The 16,901-nt window shown below is 42.9% G+C and overlaps 1 protein-coding gene across 4 annotated transcripts in view; it reads left to right on the forward strand.

Annotated features, from left to right (window-relative positions):
* The window catches only part of ZFP2 (ZFP2 zinc finger protein), a 37,073-nt gene extending 26,512 nt beyond the window's left edge, over positions 1-10,561 (forward strand). For all 4 annotated transcript variants that reach the window (XM_033180240.1, XM_033180239.1, XM_033180241.1 and 1 more), the window contains one exon: positions 8,596-10,561. In XM_033180240.1, the coding sequence (XP_033036131.1) occupies positions 8,596-10,058 (1,463 nt within the window). In that variant the 3' untranslated portion in view covers positions 10,059-10,561. The remainder of the gene's footprint in view (positions 1-8,595) is intronic.
* Positions 10,562-16,901: the final 6,340 nt, after the last annotated feature.

Consider the following 16,901-nt stretch of genomic DNA (forward strand, 5'->3'; position numbering starts at 1 on the left):
AAAACTGTATATTTTTCACTTCCAGAATTTCCACTTAGTTCTTTTTTATATGCTCATTTTCTTTGCTGAGATTTTATTTCCATTTCTTTAGTGTGTTCACTCTACTTGTTGGCACAAGTAAGGCAGCTGCTTTCAAGTCCTTGTAAGATCATGGTATCATCTCACTTGATGTCTGTTGGTTATCTTTTCCCATGTAAGTTGAAATGTTCCTGGGTCTTTAATTCTCAGTGACTTCAAAAGGCATCATGGGCATTTAGAATGTAATGTTATAAAACTCTATGACTTCTTGAAATCCAAAAGAAAATGTTGATATTTCTGTTTTAGCAGGCAGTCAACCTGGTTGAGCTCAGACTACCAAGTCCAAACAGCTTTCTGTGGGTTGTGGTTTCTATGTCAGTTTAGTTGTCAGAGACTTCACATTGTTGCTTGAATCTTGCTCACATGTGTGTCACTCTGTGGCCAATATGGAATTTAAGCAGCAGACCCTCTTATTCTCAAACTCCATGTATGCTGCTTAGGGGGTCAGATTCATGCATACGTATCTCACAGGTGAGCCCAGGAGTTCTTAAATAACTTCCAGGGTGATTTTCCCAAATTCTTCCCTGTCTATGTCCGCAGTAGTTTCAGGTTCCCTGTGGCTCTCCTTTTTACTCTTCTGGCTACAATGCAGGGGCCTGTAGTTGCCCCACTTTGCTGTGACTTCCAGTGATTGTCCTTATGCAGAGCCAAGCGGCAGGAGGACAAAGAAAGAGAAGGTGAAGTGGGGCTTCTCACTACCCTTCTTGGGACCACAGCTCCCGTGCTTGGGGAAGAAGGACCCTCTCCTCATGGTTTTGGGCTCCTGTCAGCTCGCAGTGGCACTACTGTTGCAGCAGCCACCATAGGATTGCTTAGGTGCTGGGGTGCAACAGAACGAAGAAAGGGAAGAAAATAGGCAATTCCCCCTGCTCTCTCTAAACATTAGAAGTCCTTTTCCTGCTCCATGAACCAGCCCTAGAGCTTTTCCTGGAGAACCTCCTCTGCCTTTTCCTGCCTCAGTGCCTGTTTTCAGATTGCTGTATACGTTTAATACAGAAGACAGCTGAGGAAAAAAAGGTAAGCTCACCACTGGTTCAGTGGTACTTTGGATTTTGGTCTTCCTCCCCAGTTCACCTGCTACTGTTGACTTTTCAGGGCCCTCAAACAATTGCTTCATGCTTTCTGTTGAGGTTTATCAGTGAAAGAGACATGGTGGAACAGGCCTACTCCACCTTATCAGGAAGAGGATCTGCCACTTTGGTTTTAATTTGATCTTCTTTGTCTAACTTCTTAAGGTGGAAACAAAGGTCACAGATTATGGGCCATTCTTATCTACTGTAAAAACATTTAAAGCTATATAATTTCCTCTAAGCATTGCTTTGGCTATAACACATAAAATAGTATCTCATTCCATTGTGATTTCTTCTTTGACGTGTCAGAATTTACAAATTCACTGCTTAATTTTCAGACATAAGGATTTCCCAAATAGTTGAAATGTAATTCTTTAGGTGTCTTTTTTTTTATTGTAATGTTTTGTGTTTGTGTGTACCACATACGTAACTTAAAATTTGCCATTTTAGCCATTTTTAGTGTATAATTTTTTGGAGGCATTTAAATACATTCACATTGTTGTGGAACCAGCACCACCATCCATCTCCAGAACTTTTTCATCTTTCCTAATGAAAACTCTATACCCTTTAAGCAGTAGCATCCCATTCCCCACTTCCTCCAACCCCTGGTAACCTCTGCTTTCCTCCTCTATGAATTTGACTACTCTGGATACCTCACATAAGTGGAATCATGCAATATTTGTCTTTTTGTGACTGGCTTATTTCATTTAGCATAATGTCTTCAAGGTTCATCCTTGAAGTGGATTCAGCATTTCACTGCCAGTTTTTATATACTCAAACTAACTTCCTCATTCATGTTTATTTTTTGTTCAAATTGAATATCTAAATAATAGCAAAAATGGTTTAGGAGTACCGTTATTACTGAATCTTTCATATTTAAGACTGTGTTTTGCTTTTTTTTTTTTTTTTTTTTTTTGAGACGGAGTCTCGCTCTGTGGCCCAGGCTGGAGGGCAGTGGCCGGATCTCAGCTCACTGCAAGCTCTGCCTCCCGGGTTTACACCATTCTCCTGCCTCAGCCTCCTGAGTAGCTGGGACTACAGGCGCCCACCACCTCGCCCGGCTAGTTTTTTGTATTTTTTAGTAGAGACGGGGTTTCACCGTGTTAGCCAGGATGGTCTCGATCTCCTGACCTCGTGATCCGCCCGTCTCGGCCTCCCAAAGTGCTGGGATTACAGGCTTGAGCCACCGCACCCAGCCTGTGTTTTGCATTTCTCTGCACATGTATGGAGTGCTGACCATGTGGAGTTCTTGAGTCACGTCAGTCTGCCCTCGGTTCTTGCAGGCATGGCCCCATTGTCTTTCGGCATCCTGTGTTCCTGTTAAAATCTCTTCTGCCACTTTTTTAAAAATTTGTAGTTAACCTTTTTTTTTTTTTTCATGAGCATCAACTCCTCAGAACTTTTAAGTCTAAATTTCATGAAGGTATACTGAATCTTACTATTAAGTTTTCTGCAGTACAAAAATATGTTTGAACGTAAAATGATTAATATTTTCCAGAATAGCAAATACTTTGCTCTTTTTCTAATTTGATTTTTGAAATACACAGAAGAATGTGTAAAATCTGTACTGTTCAACAAAAACCTACATACTCTTCTAAGCCCTTTATAAATATTAACTAACTTTTGTTCTTATATCAGCACTATAAGATAGGTACCATTTAACAGATTTGGACAGTAGAGCACAGAGAGGTTAAGAAACCTGCCCTAGGTGTGGTGGCTCGTGCCTGTAATCCCAGCACTTTGGGAGGCCAAGGTGGGCAGATCACGAGGTCAGGAGCTCAAGACCATCTTGGCTAACATGGTGAAACCCTGTCTCTACTAAAAATACAAAAAATTAGCCGGCATGGTGGTGGGTGCCTATAGTCCCAGCTCCTTGGGAGGCTGAGGCAGGAGAGGGGCGTGAACCCAGGAAGCAGAGCTTGCGGTGAGCCAAGATCATGCAACTGCACTCCAGTCTGGGCAACAGAGCAAGACTCTGTCTTAAAAAAAAAAAGCCTGCCCAAAGTCACACAGCTAATAGTGGTGGAACTCCAGAGTTCATTTTGAGTTCATTAACTCAAAAGTCCAAAGTTTCATCTTAGTGTTATCGTAACCACTGTACCCTTCTGTTTCTCTGCTTCTCTTTTTAGTTAATAACAATAAAGACAAATGAAGAAAAAAGAAAGCAGGCCAGGCACAGGGGCTCGCACCTGTAATCTCAGCACTTTGGGAGGCCAAGGTGGGCAGATCACCTGAGGTCAGGAGTTCAAGATCAGCCTGGCCAACATGGTGAAACCCCGTCTCTACTAAAAAGACAAAATTAGGCATGGTGGTGCATGCCTGTAGTCCCTGTAGTCCCAGCTACTTGGGAGGCTGAGGCAGGAGAATCACCTGAACCCAGGAGGCGGAGGTTGCTTTGAGCCAAGATAGAGCCATTGCACTCCAGCCTGGGTGACAAGAGCGAAACTCCATCTCAAAATAATAATAATAATAACAACAATAATAACAAATAGTAATAATAATAAAGCAGATATCCAGTTACCAGAGCCCAGGTGAAGAAACAGAACATTGCTAGTGCCATGGAAATGCTTGGTGTGCATCTCCTCATTCACATCCTTTTACCTCTCTCTATCCAAAATATAACCATTATTCTGACTTTTGTGATACTTCCTTTCCTCTCCTTATAGTATTGCCATTTATCATTGAATCTCTAAACAATATATTTGGTTTTGGTCTGTTTTAAAACTTTAAATTGAATCTTATATAGATACACACACACATATACATATATATATATATTATGTGCCTTTGCTTATTCATTCATATTGATATGTGTAGCTTTAGTTTATTAATGTTCGCTGTTGTCAGTTATTCCATTGTATAAACATCTGACAATCTTGTTATGTATTTTTTGATGACAGGCATTTGTGTTGTTTCCAATTTTTGCTGTTGTACACAATGCTATGTGAAGAATCATGAATTCTCATACTGTTGCAAGGTAGAGTTACCTAAGTATATATGTACCTAGTAGTAGACTTGGTAAATCAGCCAATGTGCTCGCTCTAGGTTGTACTAAACTATTTTTCAAATGCTTGAATCAGATTGCATTTCCACCAGGAGTATGTGGAAGTTCCCATTACTGCATCTTTCCAAAATCTGAAGCTGTCAGTTTGAATTTTTAGGTTTTGTTACTTGGGCGGATGTGGTAATGGTATCTTGTTGCAGCTTTAATCGGCTTTCCCTTGGTTACTGTTGAGATTGGGCATCTTTGGTTACGTTTGCAGACCATTCAGGTTTCCTTTTCTTAAGTGCTTATTCAAGTCTTTTGCCCATTTTTCTAGTGGGCTTGGTGTTTCATAAGTGTTATTTTCCAAGTCTCCATTCTAGTTTTTTGTGGGTCATATGTTGCAAATATTTTCTCCCAGTAGATAGTTTTTATTTTTTTAGCTTTTATTTTTATTTTTATATTTTGAGACAGGATCTTGCTCTGTCACCCAGGCTAGAGTGCAGTGGCACCATCTCGACTCACTGCAAGCTCCGCCTCCCAGGTTCACACCATTCTCCTGCCTCAACCTCCTAGTAGCTGGGACTATAGGCGTGTGCCACCACGCCTGGCTAATTTTTTGTATTTTTAGTAGAGATGGAGTTTCACTGTGTTAGCCAGGATGGTCTCGATCTCCTGACCTCGTGATCCACCCACCTCAGCCTCCCAAAGTGCTGGGATTCCAGGCGTTAGCCACCGCGCCCGGCCACCTGCTGGTATTTTCATACTGAGTTTGACAGGTCCTCTGTTTGGGGTCACTTGGTGGTATGTGTTTTGGAGGTGGAGCCTGCTTGACTTTCCACTTTTTCTCTCTTTTCACGTAAGCAGATCAGGTTGGAAGAAAGAGGCCTGGTTAATGCATATTTCTTGCTTCACAGGAAAGCTTGTGCCCATAGGCCTTTGGTTTGTTTGTTCAGTGTTGATCTCTCTCTGTTGACTTTGATCAGCAGTCAAAAAGCTGATTCTCAGGTTGCAGTTCCAGCCCTCTACCCCTTATTTTGTCTGGGATAAGAAATAGGATCTAAGAAAATGTTAGTCTGAGTAGCTACAAGGTCCTTTTCCAGCCTCCTCTCAAACAGTTCAGCAGATGCCCTTGCCTGTCCCTACCACCAGTTCTCATCTCTAAGGAATGGATATTTAGGAAGTAGTAGGATCCTTTAGGACTGTCTTACCTCTGTGAATAAGTTACAGCCTGCTTAAAGTTTAAGGGGAAGAAACCTCTAGATTGTGTCATCCTCCCTTTAAGTTTCACGTATGTCCTGGTACTTTATGTTCCAGAGGAGTATATTCCCAAAGGGTAGTTTACATACTGTATTAGTCTGTCCTCACATTGCTATAAAGAAACACCTGAGACTAGGTTATTTATTTATTTAGAGATGTAGTTTCACTCTTGTCACCCAGGCTGGAGTGCAATGGCGCAATTTTGGCTCGGTGCAACCTCCACCTCCTGGGTTCAAGTGATTTTCCTGCCTCGGCCTCCTCAGTAGCTGGGATTACAGGTGCACACCATCACACCCGGCTAATTTTTTTTTTTTTTTTTGTATTTTTTTTTAGTAGAGATGGAGTTTTGCTATGTTGGCCAGGCTGGTCTTGAACTCCTGACCTCAGGTGATCTACCCACCTCAGCCTCCCAAAGTGCTGGGATTATAGCCATGAGCCACCATGCCCAGCTGAGACTGGGTAATTTATAAGAAAAGTTTAATTGGCTTATGGTTCTACAGGCTGTATAGGAAGCATTAGTGCCAGTATCTGCTTCTAGGGAAGCCTCAGGAGGCTTATTATAATCATAGTGGAGGGCAAAGGGGAGCAGGCACATCAAATGATAAAATCAGGAGCAAGAGAGAGTGGCAGTGGGAGGTGCTACACACTTGTAAGTGTGTAGTCCTCTTCTCACAGGTCTACTAGGCAGTGCCCCAGTGGGGATTCTACATGGGGGCTCCAATGCCACATTTCTCCTCTGCATTGCCCTAGTATCGGTTCTCTGTGTGGCCTCTGCCCCTGCAGCAGGCTTCTACCTGGACACCTAGGCTTTTCTATACATCCTCTGAAATCTAGATAGAGGTTCCCAAGCCTTAACTGTTGAAATGTGTATACCTGCAGGCTTTAATACCATATCAAAGCTGCCAAGGCTTACAGCTTGCACCCTCTGAAGCAGCAGCCAGAGCTGTAACCTGGCCCCTTTCAGCCATGGGTGGATCTGGAGTGGCTGGGATGCAGGGAGCAGTGTCCCAAGGCTGTGCTGGACACTGGGCCCTGGGCCTGGCCCAGGAAACCATTCAGTCATCCTAGGCCTTTGGTGGGAGGGGCTGCTGTGAAGTTCTCTGAAATGCCTTTGAGGTCTTTTCCCCATTGTCTTGGCTTGTTAGTGCTGGGGTCCTTTTTACTCATGTAAATTTCTGCAGCCTGCTTGAATTCCTTCCCTGAAAATGGGACCTAAATTCTACCACATGGCTAGGCTGCAAATTTTCCATTTATTCCCTTTTAAATATCAGTTCCAGTTTTAAGTCATTTCTTTGTTCTCACATCTGAGCATAGATTGTTAGCAGCCAACCCACCTCTTGTATGCTTTGCTGCTTAGAAATTTCGTCCACCAGATACCCTAAATCACCACTCTCAAGTTCAAAGTTCCACAGATCCCTAGGGCAGGGGCACAGTGCAGCCGAGTTCTTTGCTAAGGCACAGCAAAAGTGACCTTTCCTCCAATTCCCAGTAAGTTCCTCATTTCCATCTGAGACCTTAACCAAGACTTCGCTGTCCATATCACTATCAGCATTTTGGTCACAACCATTTAATCAGTTTCTAAGATGTTCCAAACTCTCCCTTATCTTCCTGTCTTCTTCTGGGTCTTCCAAACCCTTCCAACCTTTGTCTGTTACCCAGTTATTCCAAAGTCACCTCCACATTTTCAGGTATCTTTATAGAAATTCTCCACTTCCCAGCACCAACTTTCTGTATTAGTCAATTCTCACATTGTTATGAAGAAATACCTCAGACTGGGTAATTTATAAGAAAAAAGGCTTAATTGGCTCACAGTTCCTGTACAAGAAGCATAGTGCCAACATCTGCTTTTGGGGAGGCCTCAGGAGGCTTACAATCATGGCAGTAGGTGAGGGGAAGCAGGCACATCAAATGGCAAAAGCAAGAGCAAGAGTGAGGAGGGAGGTGCTAGACTCTTGTAAATAACCAGATCTCACAAGAACTCATTCATGATAGAGAGGACAGTACCAAGGGGGATGGTGCTGAACCTTTCATAAGAAACCACTCCCATGATCCAATCACCTCCCATAAGGCCCCACCTCCAACACCGGGGATTACATTTCAGTATGAAATGTGGGTGGGGACACACATCCAAACTATACCACATAGATTGTTATTTACTTCCTATCATATTTTATTTATTTCCTGTATCATATTTCTTTCTTTCTTTTTCCTTTTTTTTTTTTTTTTTTTTGAGACAGAGTTCAAGACCAGCCTGGCCAAAATGGTGGAATCCCATGTCTACTAAAAATACAAAAATTAGCTGGGCATGGTGGCAGGTGCCTGTAGTCTTAGCTACTTATGAGGCTGAGATGGGAGGGTTGCTTGAACCCAGGAGGTGGAGGCTGCAGTGAGCTGAGGTAGTACCACCGCACTCCAGCCTGGGTGACAGAGTCACCACCACGCCTGGCTAATTTTTGTATTTTTGGTAGAGATGGAGTTTCATCATTTTGGCCAGGCTGGTCTTGAACTCCTGACCTCAAGTGATCCGCCTGCCTTGGCCTCTCAAAGTGCTGAGATTACAGCCGTGAGCCACCACGCCCAGCCTTGACCATATTTCTTAATCCTCATTTTGTATCTGTGACCCTCAGACCCAGTGAGACAAGTAACTAGTTAAGATGGTGTTAAGAGCCAGGGTTTGAATCCAAGTTTGTCTGACTTTGGGTCAGCAATCTTTACACTGTGTCACACTGTGACATTTTAGGAAGATTAATTTGGTGTAGGATTCCTAGGTGACCTTGTAGGAGGAAAGAAACTGCTGCTAGGAATACCAGGTACAGTGTGCAGGGTCTCCTGATCTGCCTTTCCCAAGCCCAGCTCTTCTGCATCTGTTTCCTTCATTCCATCTTCTTTATGTAGCACCTACTCCAGTGGCCAGGGCCTTCACTGTGCCTCCCTCCTGAAAGGGCTCACTCTTTTCTCTGCTTACCCAGTATATCTGCCATCCCCTGCTTTCAGTTCCCCTGTTATCTTTGGACCAGTTCGGTGTTCTTTCTCTCTCTCCCTATTTCTCTACCTAATTTTAGGTGCGTCTTTGAAAGCTCTCAAACGTGCTCAACAGTTATTTTAGTTTGAGAGCTAGTTTAATTATCTCATTCCCACCTATGCAGTTTCCAGTCTCCCAGCACAGAAACCAATGTGCGTTTGAATTTTTTTTTTTTTTTTCAGACTGGGAGACAAGACTTGAAACCAAAGCGCCAACTCTGAAGTCCAATATTACTGAAGATTTATGCCATGGGGTACTAATGGAAAGGGAAGGTGTCTGGCATTCTACTGTAGGGGAAACCTGGGAACCTAATAACTGGTTAGAGGGACAACAGGATAGTCATCTGAGCCAAGTGGCAGTTACCCCTAAGGAAACCTTCACCGAGAGGAGAGTATGTGGAGGTAATGAATTTGAAAGATATTCCAGTCAGGATTCAATCCTTGATACACAACAAAGCATTCCTATGGTAAAAAGGCCCCATAACTGTAATTCACATGGAGAAGATGCCACGCAAAATTCTGAGTTAGTTAAAACTCAAAGAATGTTTGTAGGAAAGAAGATCTATGAATGTAATCAGTGCAGCAAAACCTTCAGCCAGAGCTCATCCCTTCTTAAGCACCAGAGGATTCATACTGGGGAGAAACCCTTTAAGTGTAATGTATGTTGGAAACACTTCATTGAACGCTCCTCCCTTAATGTACATCAAATAATTCATACTGGAGAGAAACCCTATAAATGTAATGAATGTGGGAAAGCCTTTAGTCAGAGCATGAATCTTACTGTCCATCAACGAACTCACACTGGAGAGAAACCTTACCAGTGTAAAGAGTGTGGCAAAGCCTTCCATAAGAATTCATCTCTTATTCAACATGAAAGGATTCATACTGGAGAGAAACCCTACAAATGTAATGAATGTGGGAAAGCTTTTACCCAAAGCATGAATTTGACAGTCCATCAGAGAACTCATACAGGAGAAAAACCCTATGAATGTAATGAATGTGGAAAAGCCTTCAGTCAAAGTATGCATCTTATTGTCCATCAGAGAAGCCATACTGGAGAAAAACCCTATGAGTGTAGTCAGTGTGGAAAAGCCTTTAGTAAGAGCTCAACTCTTACCCTACATCAGCGAAATCACACTGGAGAAAAACCCTACAAATGTAACAAATGCGGGAAATCCTTTAGCCAAAGTACGTATCTTATAGAACATCAGAGGCTTCATTCTGGAGTAAAACCTTTTGAATGTAATCAGTGTGGAAAAGCTTTCAGTAAGAATTCATCTCTAACTCAACATCGGAGAATTCACACTGGAGAGAAACCTTATGAGTGTGTGGTATGTGGAAAACATTTCACTGGACGATCATCCCTTACCGTGCATCAGGTTATTCACACTGGAGAGAAACCTTATGAATGCAATGAATGTGGAAAGGCATTCAGCCAGAGTGCTTACCTTATTGAACATCAAAGAATTCATACTGGTGAGAAACCCTATGAATGTGATCAGTGTGGAAAAGCCTTCATTAAGAATTCATCCCTTACAGTGCATCAGAGAACTCATACAGGAGAGAAACCCTATCAGTGTAATGAATGCGGAAAAGCCTTCAGCCGGAGTACAAACCTGACTCGACATCAAAGAACTCATACATGAGGAATGTTTCCACTGGCCCCTACATCATGTTTAACTCTTCAGTAATAATCATATAAGACATACAATGTAGAAACCTAATAAACGTGATGATTGTGGGAATTTTCCAGTTGAAGTATATCAGATAATACCACTGCAGAGAAGTCATCTAAAAGTAGAGAAATATTGATTCAGAAGGTATAACTTAGTTTATATCAGAAGGTTTAAGTAGCTAATATAAACAATGAAGACTTATGCTGAAGATAAGTTCTATTATATCATACTGCACATTCTCCTTTGGCCATCAGAGACTTTACACTGGAGAGAAAAATGTGAACATGTTTAACTGGACAGCCCAGAGACCTGGTATGTAGTCCTAATCTGCCACTGCCTTGGACAAGTCACCTACTTCCACCAGGTTATGGTTCTTTATTTGGTAAATGAATGATTTTGGAGTTAGAAATCTTGTAGGATCTCTGTTAGCTCTAAAATGTTACAACCCTATAAATATAATGAATGCTGGGAAATCTTTGTTCTTTTACAATCTTATGCTGTCTAGATGCTCTTGTTCCACAGTCTGGTTTCCTTGGATGTTTTTGATCAAAATTATTTACCTTTACCAATTCCTAGTACCCTTCCATGCCCCTAATCTTCCCCTGCCTTGTTACTTTGTCCCCTAACTACAGTCTGGTTTCCATATATTAATGGAATAAGTATGCAGATCTTAATGCAATAGCATGCTGTTTTCTCAATTAATAGTTCTTAAACTGTCATTAAATGATCATTTAGAAAATAACATAATCCTTTAAGTACAAAGGAATCACATACAAATCTTTGTGTCATGTTCTGACTGTCAAAGTGGAAAAGAAAAGACAGAGGGGCTGAACACTGACAGACATAGCCATCTGACCTATTAACAAAATGTTGAGGCTGGACAAAGTGGCTCATGCCTGTAATCCTAGCACTTTGGGAGCCTGAGGCAGGATGATTGTTTGATTTCAGGAGCTCAAGACCAGCCTGGGCAACATAGTGACACATTGTCTCTGCACTCCAGCCTAGGCAACAGAATAAGAACTTTGTCTCAAAACAAAAATAACGTTGCAACTCAAAAACATACTCAAAACAATATAGGGAGATTTTATAGATCTATAGTTATTACGGTAGTTAAGATAGCTTTGTTTATTTCATACATTTACCAAGTCCTAAATATGTGTTAGACATGATTAGAAAATCAAAATGAGTAAGATATATTCTTTGGTTTATAAGGGTTAAACTAAAAAAGTGTTAGTATGATAGGAGAGGAGCGGAAGAATACAAGCAATCACAAAGCAGAATTTAGGAAATTTAGTAACTGACTAAATGTGCTGCTTGAATGAGAAGGAAGAGTCTAGGATGACTTGGAGTTCTTACTTTGGTAGATAAGGTTGCCATAATTAAAAACACCTATAGTTGCCCAATTTTGTGAGGCAATGATGACTTCACTTTGGGTACATTTCCATGAGTCTGTGAGACATCCGAGGGAAGGGTCCTGATAGCCAGCAGAAAGTGATAAAGGAGATACTTGCAGGACTGTCACTGATGGGGCAGGTGGTAAAAAAAAGAAGCAGTAGACGCTAAGTGGAAAAGCAGCAAAAAGAAAAACAGAAAAATCAGAAGTGGATCACAAAGGTAAAAAGATAGTTTTAACACAGGGATAGGAAGAGTTAATACTGTAAAATGCTATGGAGGGCAAAGTAAGATAAAAATAGAACTATGTCGGCCAATTGCAGTGGCTCACGCCTGTAATCCCAGCACTTTGAGAGGCCAAGGCAGGCAGATCACGAGGCCAGGAGATCAAGACCATCCTGGCTAACATGCTGAAACCCCGTCTCTACTAAAAATGCAAAAAAATTAGCTGGGCATGGTGGCATACACCTGTCGTCCCAGCTACTTGGGAGGCTGAGGCAGGAGAATGGCATAAACCTGGGAGGTGGAGCTTGCAGTGAACTGAGATCACACCACTACACTCCAGCCTGGGCAACAGAGCAAGACTCCGTCTCAAAAAGAAAAAGTAGAACTTATGTCCTTTTGTTTGGGCTATCAATTTAAGACAGATGGCTTAAAATCTCTGTTTGAGTTGTTGAAGAGTGGTTAAGTGTTAAAAAGAACTTAGCTTTACTGAGGTGGGAGAGACTCAGAAAGACAACTAGAGGGAGGCTGGGGCTTGGAGCATATCAGAAGAGCTGTGAGCTGCAAACAATGGAAAGCCCAGTCCATGATGGTGTAAGAAAGTAGCGATTTACTTTTCTCACATAACAAATCTGGAGGTGGCTGTCACTTGTTCACAGATAAAGCAATTCAGTGTCTTAAGTTTAATGGGGTTTCCATCATGGTTACATCATGATGGCCACAGCATCAAGTAAAGTGTCTGCATTCAAGGCAGGAGGGAGGAGGAGGGAAGCACCAGCAAACATCAGTGCCTTTGATGAGGAAAGTTTTTCCCAGAGGCCACTCAGTAGACTCCTGCTTACAGCTCATTGACCACAGCTGTATTGCATGGCCACCTCCTAGCACAAGGAAGGCTGTAGAAAGAAGTATTTAACCTTTCCAGCCTCTATAGAGGAGGCAGGCACAAAAAAGGGGGTTTGAGAATGGTGTTGATTTAGCCAGCCAACAATCTGCCAGGAAGTGTTTGTATGATTTAAGGTAGGATTGAGCATGTTCAAAACTGAAAAAAGAGGTGTGGAAGAGTGAAGGTACAGAAAGGAGGGGACATGCAGCTCAAAGTGGGAAAATAAGGTCTGGAACACAGGTGGAGGCTGTAGGGATCTCTTTCAATAGGAGGAAGGAAACTTTCCACTGGGAGAGACGGGCATCCACAAACGATGGGTACAGAAGATGTTTGTGGGCGGCAATGGAGGCAGTTCCTGTGAACTCGTGTAACTGTTTGAACCTTCAGCACCCAGTCTCTGGGCTATGTGACCTCTCAGAGTTAATATTTTGCCAATTTTGAGTCGTTGCCTTCATCCTAGGCTTCAAAATCTTTCATTTTTCCCTTTCTCTCTTGTCCTGTGCCTGCCTTTTGAGCTTTATTTTGCTGCTGTCTTTATCTTTTCCATCTATTTTCTACCCATTTCTTTTGTCTGCCTCCTTCCTTCCCCTCTGGTTCTCTCTCTCTCAAGATCATGTGGGGAATAAGAAAAAAATAAAGAAAAAAAATCTGAAGAGAAAGGAGGAGACCCTGTAGAAGAGAGAGATTATTAAAAATCTAAGTTCCCGAGGATATGGTTAGTTTGATGTTTTATTCCCCCTTTCCTGTTCTAACTCCAGTGGTTTGTATTTGAATATAGGCAAGGAGACCCAGGATCTGCATGCGGAGTTGAGAAGTGTGTGTGTGGAAGGAGGTGGGGGCAGAAGAGTGGAGAATCTCGGTGTCAATTATTTGCCCCATCCTCCTCCAGCCTCCAAACTTGGAATGAGGGGAAGGGTGCTGTTTATTTGTGAAACAATAATAAGAACCGATTGGGTTTCTTTCGTGGAATGTTAGAATTAGGACCGAGGCATTTGGGTGTTAGAAGATGAAAGCACAGCTGACGGTGACATCTTGGGTTATATGCAAATTTAATCGTAAGCAAAATAATCCAACCAGCTGGGAGGAGTTCTGGGAGTATAAGGGTCTGGGAGGGAGGACCCTGGTTACCATATCCTGTTAAGCCCAAGCCCTTCATTTCAGTGTCCATTCTCAGGCAGAACTGAAGTTTCAGTAATATATGAGGATTTTTTGGTAACTTAAAGTGCAGTACAGCCAGGCCTTGTAGCACTTGGGAACCACCAGCAGCCAAGCACATGTGCCTGCTCTCTCCCTCTGTCTTCATCCCCCACCCCTCACCACTGCTACCACCACCACATGGCTTCTGTTACTGCTTTGTCCATCCCCTCACTGGTGGTTGGATTCTTTTGCTTACAACTAAATTTGCACATGACTCGAGATGTCAGCATCAACTCTCATATCTAGTGAACTTTCATCTTCTAACACCCAAGTGTCTTTGTCCTAATTCTAAAATTCCATGAAAGAAACCCATTTGGTCCTGATCATCCTTTTAAGACAAGCCTCACAAGTCACCTTTTCAGGCTAAGTACCCATCCAGTCAGCTGGTGGGAGGAGGCCTTCCATGTGATCACTGGCCATGCAGTCGGCCTGTGTGCAGCGAACTGACAGATATGACCCATATGTCATGAGTTTTTACTGAGCGCCTACTCAGTAGTTGCTAGTGATTTACAGCTCAGAAGGAGCTCACGGTAGGGAAGTCTGAAATAAACCAGGAGTTAGGATGCAACAGGTAGAAACACAGCACCCTCTGGAATTATAGAGAATTGGGTGAACAAGGTATTTCCTCTATGGCTGGATCATCATCCAAAAGACTCAAATAGGGCCATTCCCTCCACTTGAGCTCTGTGAAATGGGCCTCTGGGCATTTAAAGAGGTTACCAGTCAGGGTTCTCTGACAAAAGTGGAGTTGCAGAATATGGTGCCAGTACCCCTCTCCTAGATACTACATAGTTTCCAACTGCCTGACTCCTGAAAAATACCACATCAGATCTGGAGGAGAATGAATGCTGAGAACTTAATTGAGGTAGGTTATTTCTCTGCCTGTATACACATTGGCATTATCTGATGGTCTGTGGTCAAGAGACTCATAAGCGATTGGCCTGTGCTGCATGTTATTGTGACAAGGATGAGTAAGACCTTGTTCCTACTCATAGTGTAGTTCATTCAAGCAACTAACATTGAGCTCCTAGCGTAAGTCGGCTTCTATGAATTCCAGGGTAAACGACGCCTGATCTCTGCTATCAAGTAGCTCCTAGCACATAGTGCCATAAGAGTGAATTAGTTGGGTGAACAGAAATGAGAAGGTGCAGGGAAGAATAGGAGTAATGGCAAGAGAGGCTAAGAGAGCATAGTGTATATTCAGGAAATTCTAAGAGGTGTATAATTTAAGCATAGAGTAGAAGTCAAGAAGTGGGAAGAAATGAGGCTAAAGGAAGATCTTATTACATCATGCTGCAAAGGTCCTAACAGGGCTTAGCAAATGGACCCCAGGAATTACTGGCTAGTAACCACTGTCCTGGGGAAGAGGAAACAGACTGATGATGCAGGTCTTGGTCAAATGTAAGTGTTCATTTGCATATCCATAGTTAATAGAGCAGAAGGGAAGGGGGTTCTCCAGACCACATTTTCACCTCCTTTCTCTGAGGAGACTGGTTCCTAATGAGAATCCTTCACAGAAGCGGGGGCTTCCTCAGTGAATGCTCAGAACAATATAGTGTGTGAATCCTGGCTAAAGCCAAAGGGTGTGTCAGGCTTCGTATCACAGGTGTCACTGCTGCTCTTCAGCTTGAATAGTTTTTTTGTTGGTTTTAGTTGCCTGTGGAAGGGCACCTGTTAGATACTCCTAGCAGACTACAGCATCACCAGGACAAATGGGTCAGATAAATGAAGGTTTTATTACTGTTTTCAGTTCTGGAAGACTTGGCCCTTTGTATGTCAGTTCTTTGCCATCTGGGTGACAAGTAGTAAGAGCACTTTTGAACCTTCCAACATCAACAGGAGAAGGACTCCTGGTTCCAAGGACATGGGACCTGAGCAAGGCACTTAACAGATCAGTGCGTCAGTTTTCTCATTTATTAATAGGACAAACCTCAGTTTTTGGTTGCATTAGATAATGTAAAGTGCTTATGAAAGTTCCCAACATGGCCAGGCGCGGTGGCTTCCGCCTGTAATTCCAGCACTTTGGGAGGCCGATGCAGGTGGATCACCTGAGGTCAGGAGTTCAAGACCAGCCTGACCAACCTGGAGAAACCCCGTCTCTACTAAAAATACAAAATTAGGCGTGGTGGCGCATGCCTGTAATCCCAGCTACTGGGGCGGCTGAGGCAGGAGAATCGCTTGAACCCGGGAGGCAGAGGTTACAATGAGCCGAGATTGCGCCATTGCACTCCAGCCTGGGCAACAAGAGCGAAACTGTCTCAAAAAAACAAAAACAAAAACAAAAAAAAACTGCCCAACATGTAGTGCTCAATACATATTATTCTTATATTCCTGAAAACAATAATATCCAAACTCCTGAGCATAGCACGCAGAACCCTTCCGTATCTTAGAATCATTAGGCTGTCAAAGCAAATGCCTTGTAGAAAGGTTATATAATTGTGGGAGGCTACTTGTAATTGTGGACTGCGGTCATTGCCTCCTCATTGGTTTTCCTGTATCCCCTCTAGCCCCACCACTGTCTGCCCTCCTTGAAGCTGACCAGTGCTGCTATCAAAATGTGCCCAGCCATGTCACTCAGTTTCGAATCTACTCATTTCCAGGCACACAGAATAAATCCAAATTTCCTACCTTCAAGGCCTGTAGTTACCCCTGCAACACCATCTCACACTCTTCCTTGTTCACTAGGCCCCCGCCAGTCATACTGACCTTGCCAAGCCTGGAGTTGACCAAGCACACTTCTCTCTAGACAGCATTTCTGTTGCCTCCGTTTAGAAGGCACTTTACCCACACATTCACATCGTTTCCTCCCTCACTGTATTCAAATCTCTGCTCAGATGTTACCTCCTCAAAGAGAACTTCCAAAACTGCTGCTTGAAATAATTCCCCGCCCCATCATACCCTGACTCCTAACGGTAGTGTTATCACTACCTGATAAATATTTTCTACTTGTCTGACCCCTCCTCTAGTACAATTAAAACTCCATGAGTGCAGGGTTTTCACAGCTATTTCTTCAGCCCCTGGACTCTGGGTTCTCACTCTCCGGGGCCCAGTTTGAGTGACCTGGAGTCACGAGGGAGGGGAGAGAGAAGGGTTACCAGCGATACTCACACAACATCCTC

Source organism: Trachypithecus francoisi, unplaced genomic scaffold (genome assembly GCF_009764315.1).
Source record: "Trachypithecus francoisi isolate TF-2019V2 unplaced genomic scaffold, Tfra_2.0 Lachesis_group2, whole genome shotgun sequence".
NCBI classification, from domain to species: Eukaryota; Metazoa; Chordata; class Mammalia; order Primates; family Cercopithecidae; genus Trachypithecus; species Trachypithecus francoisi.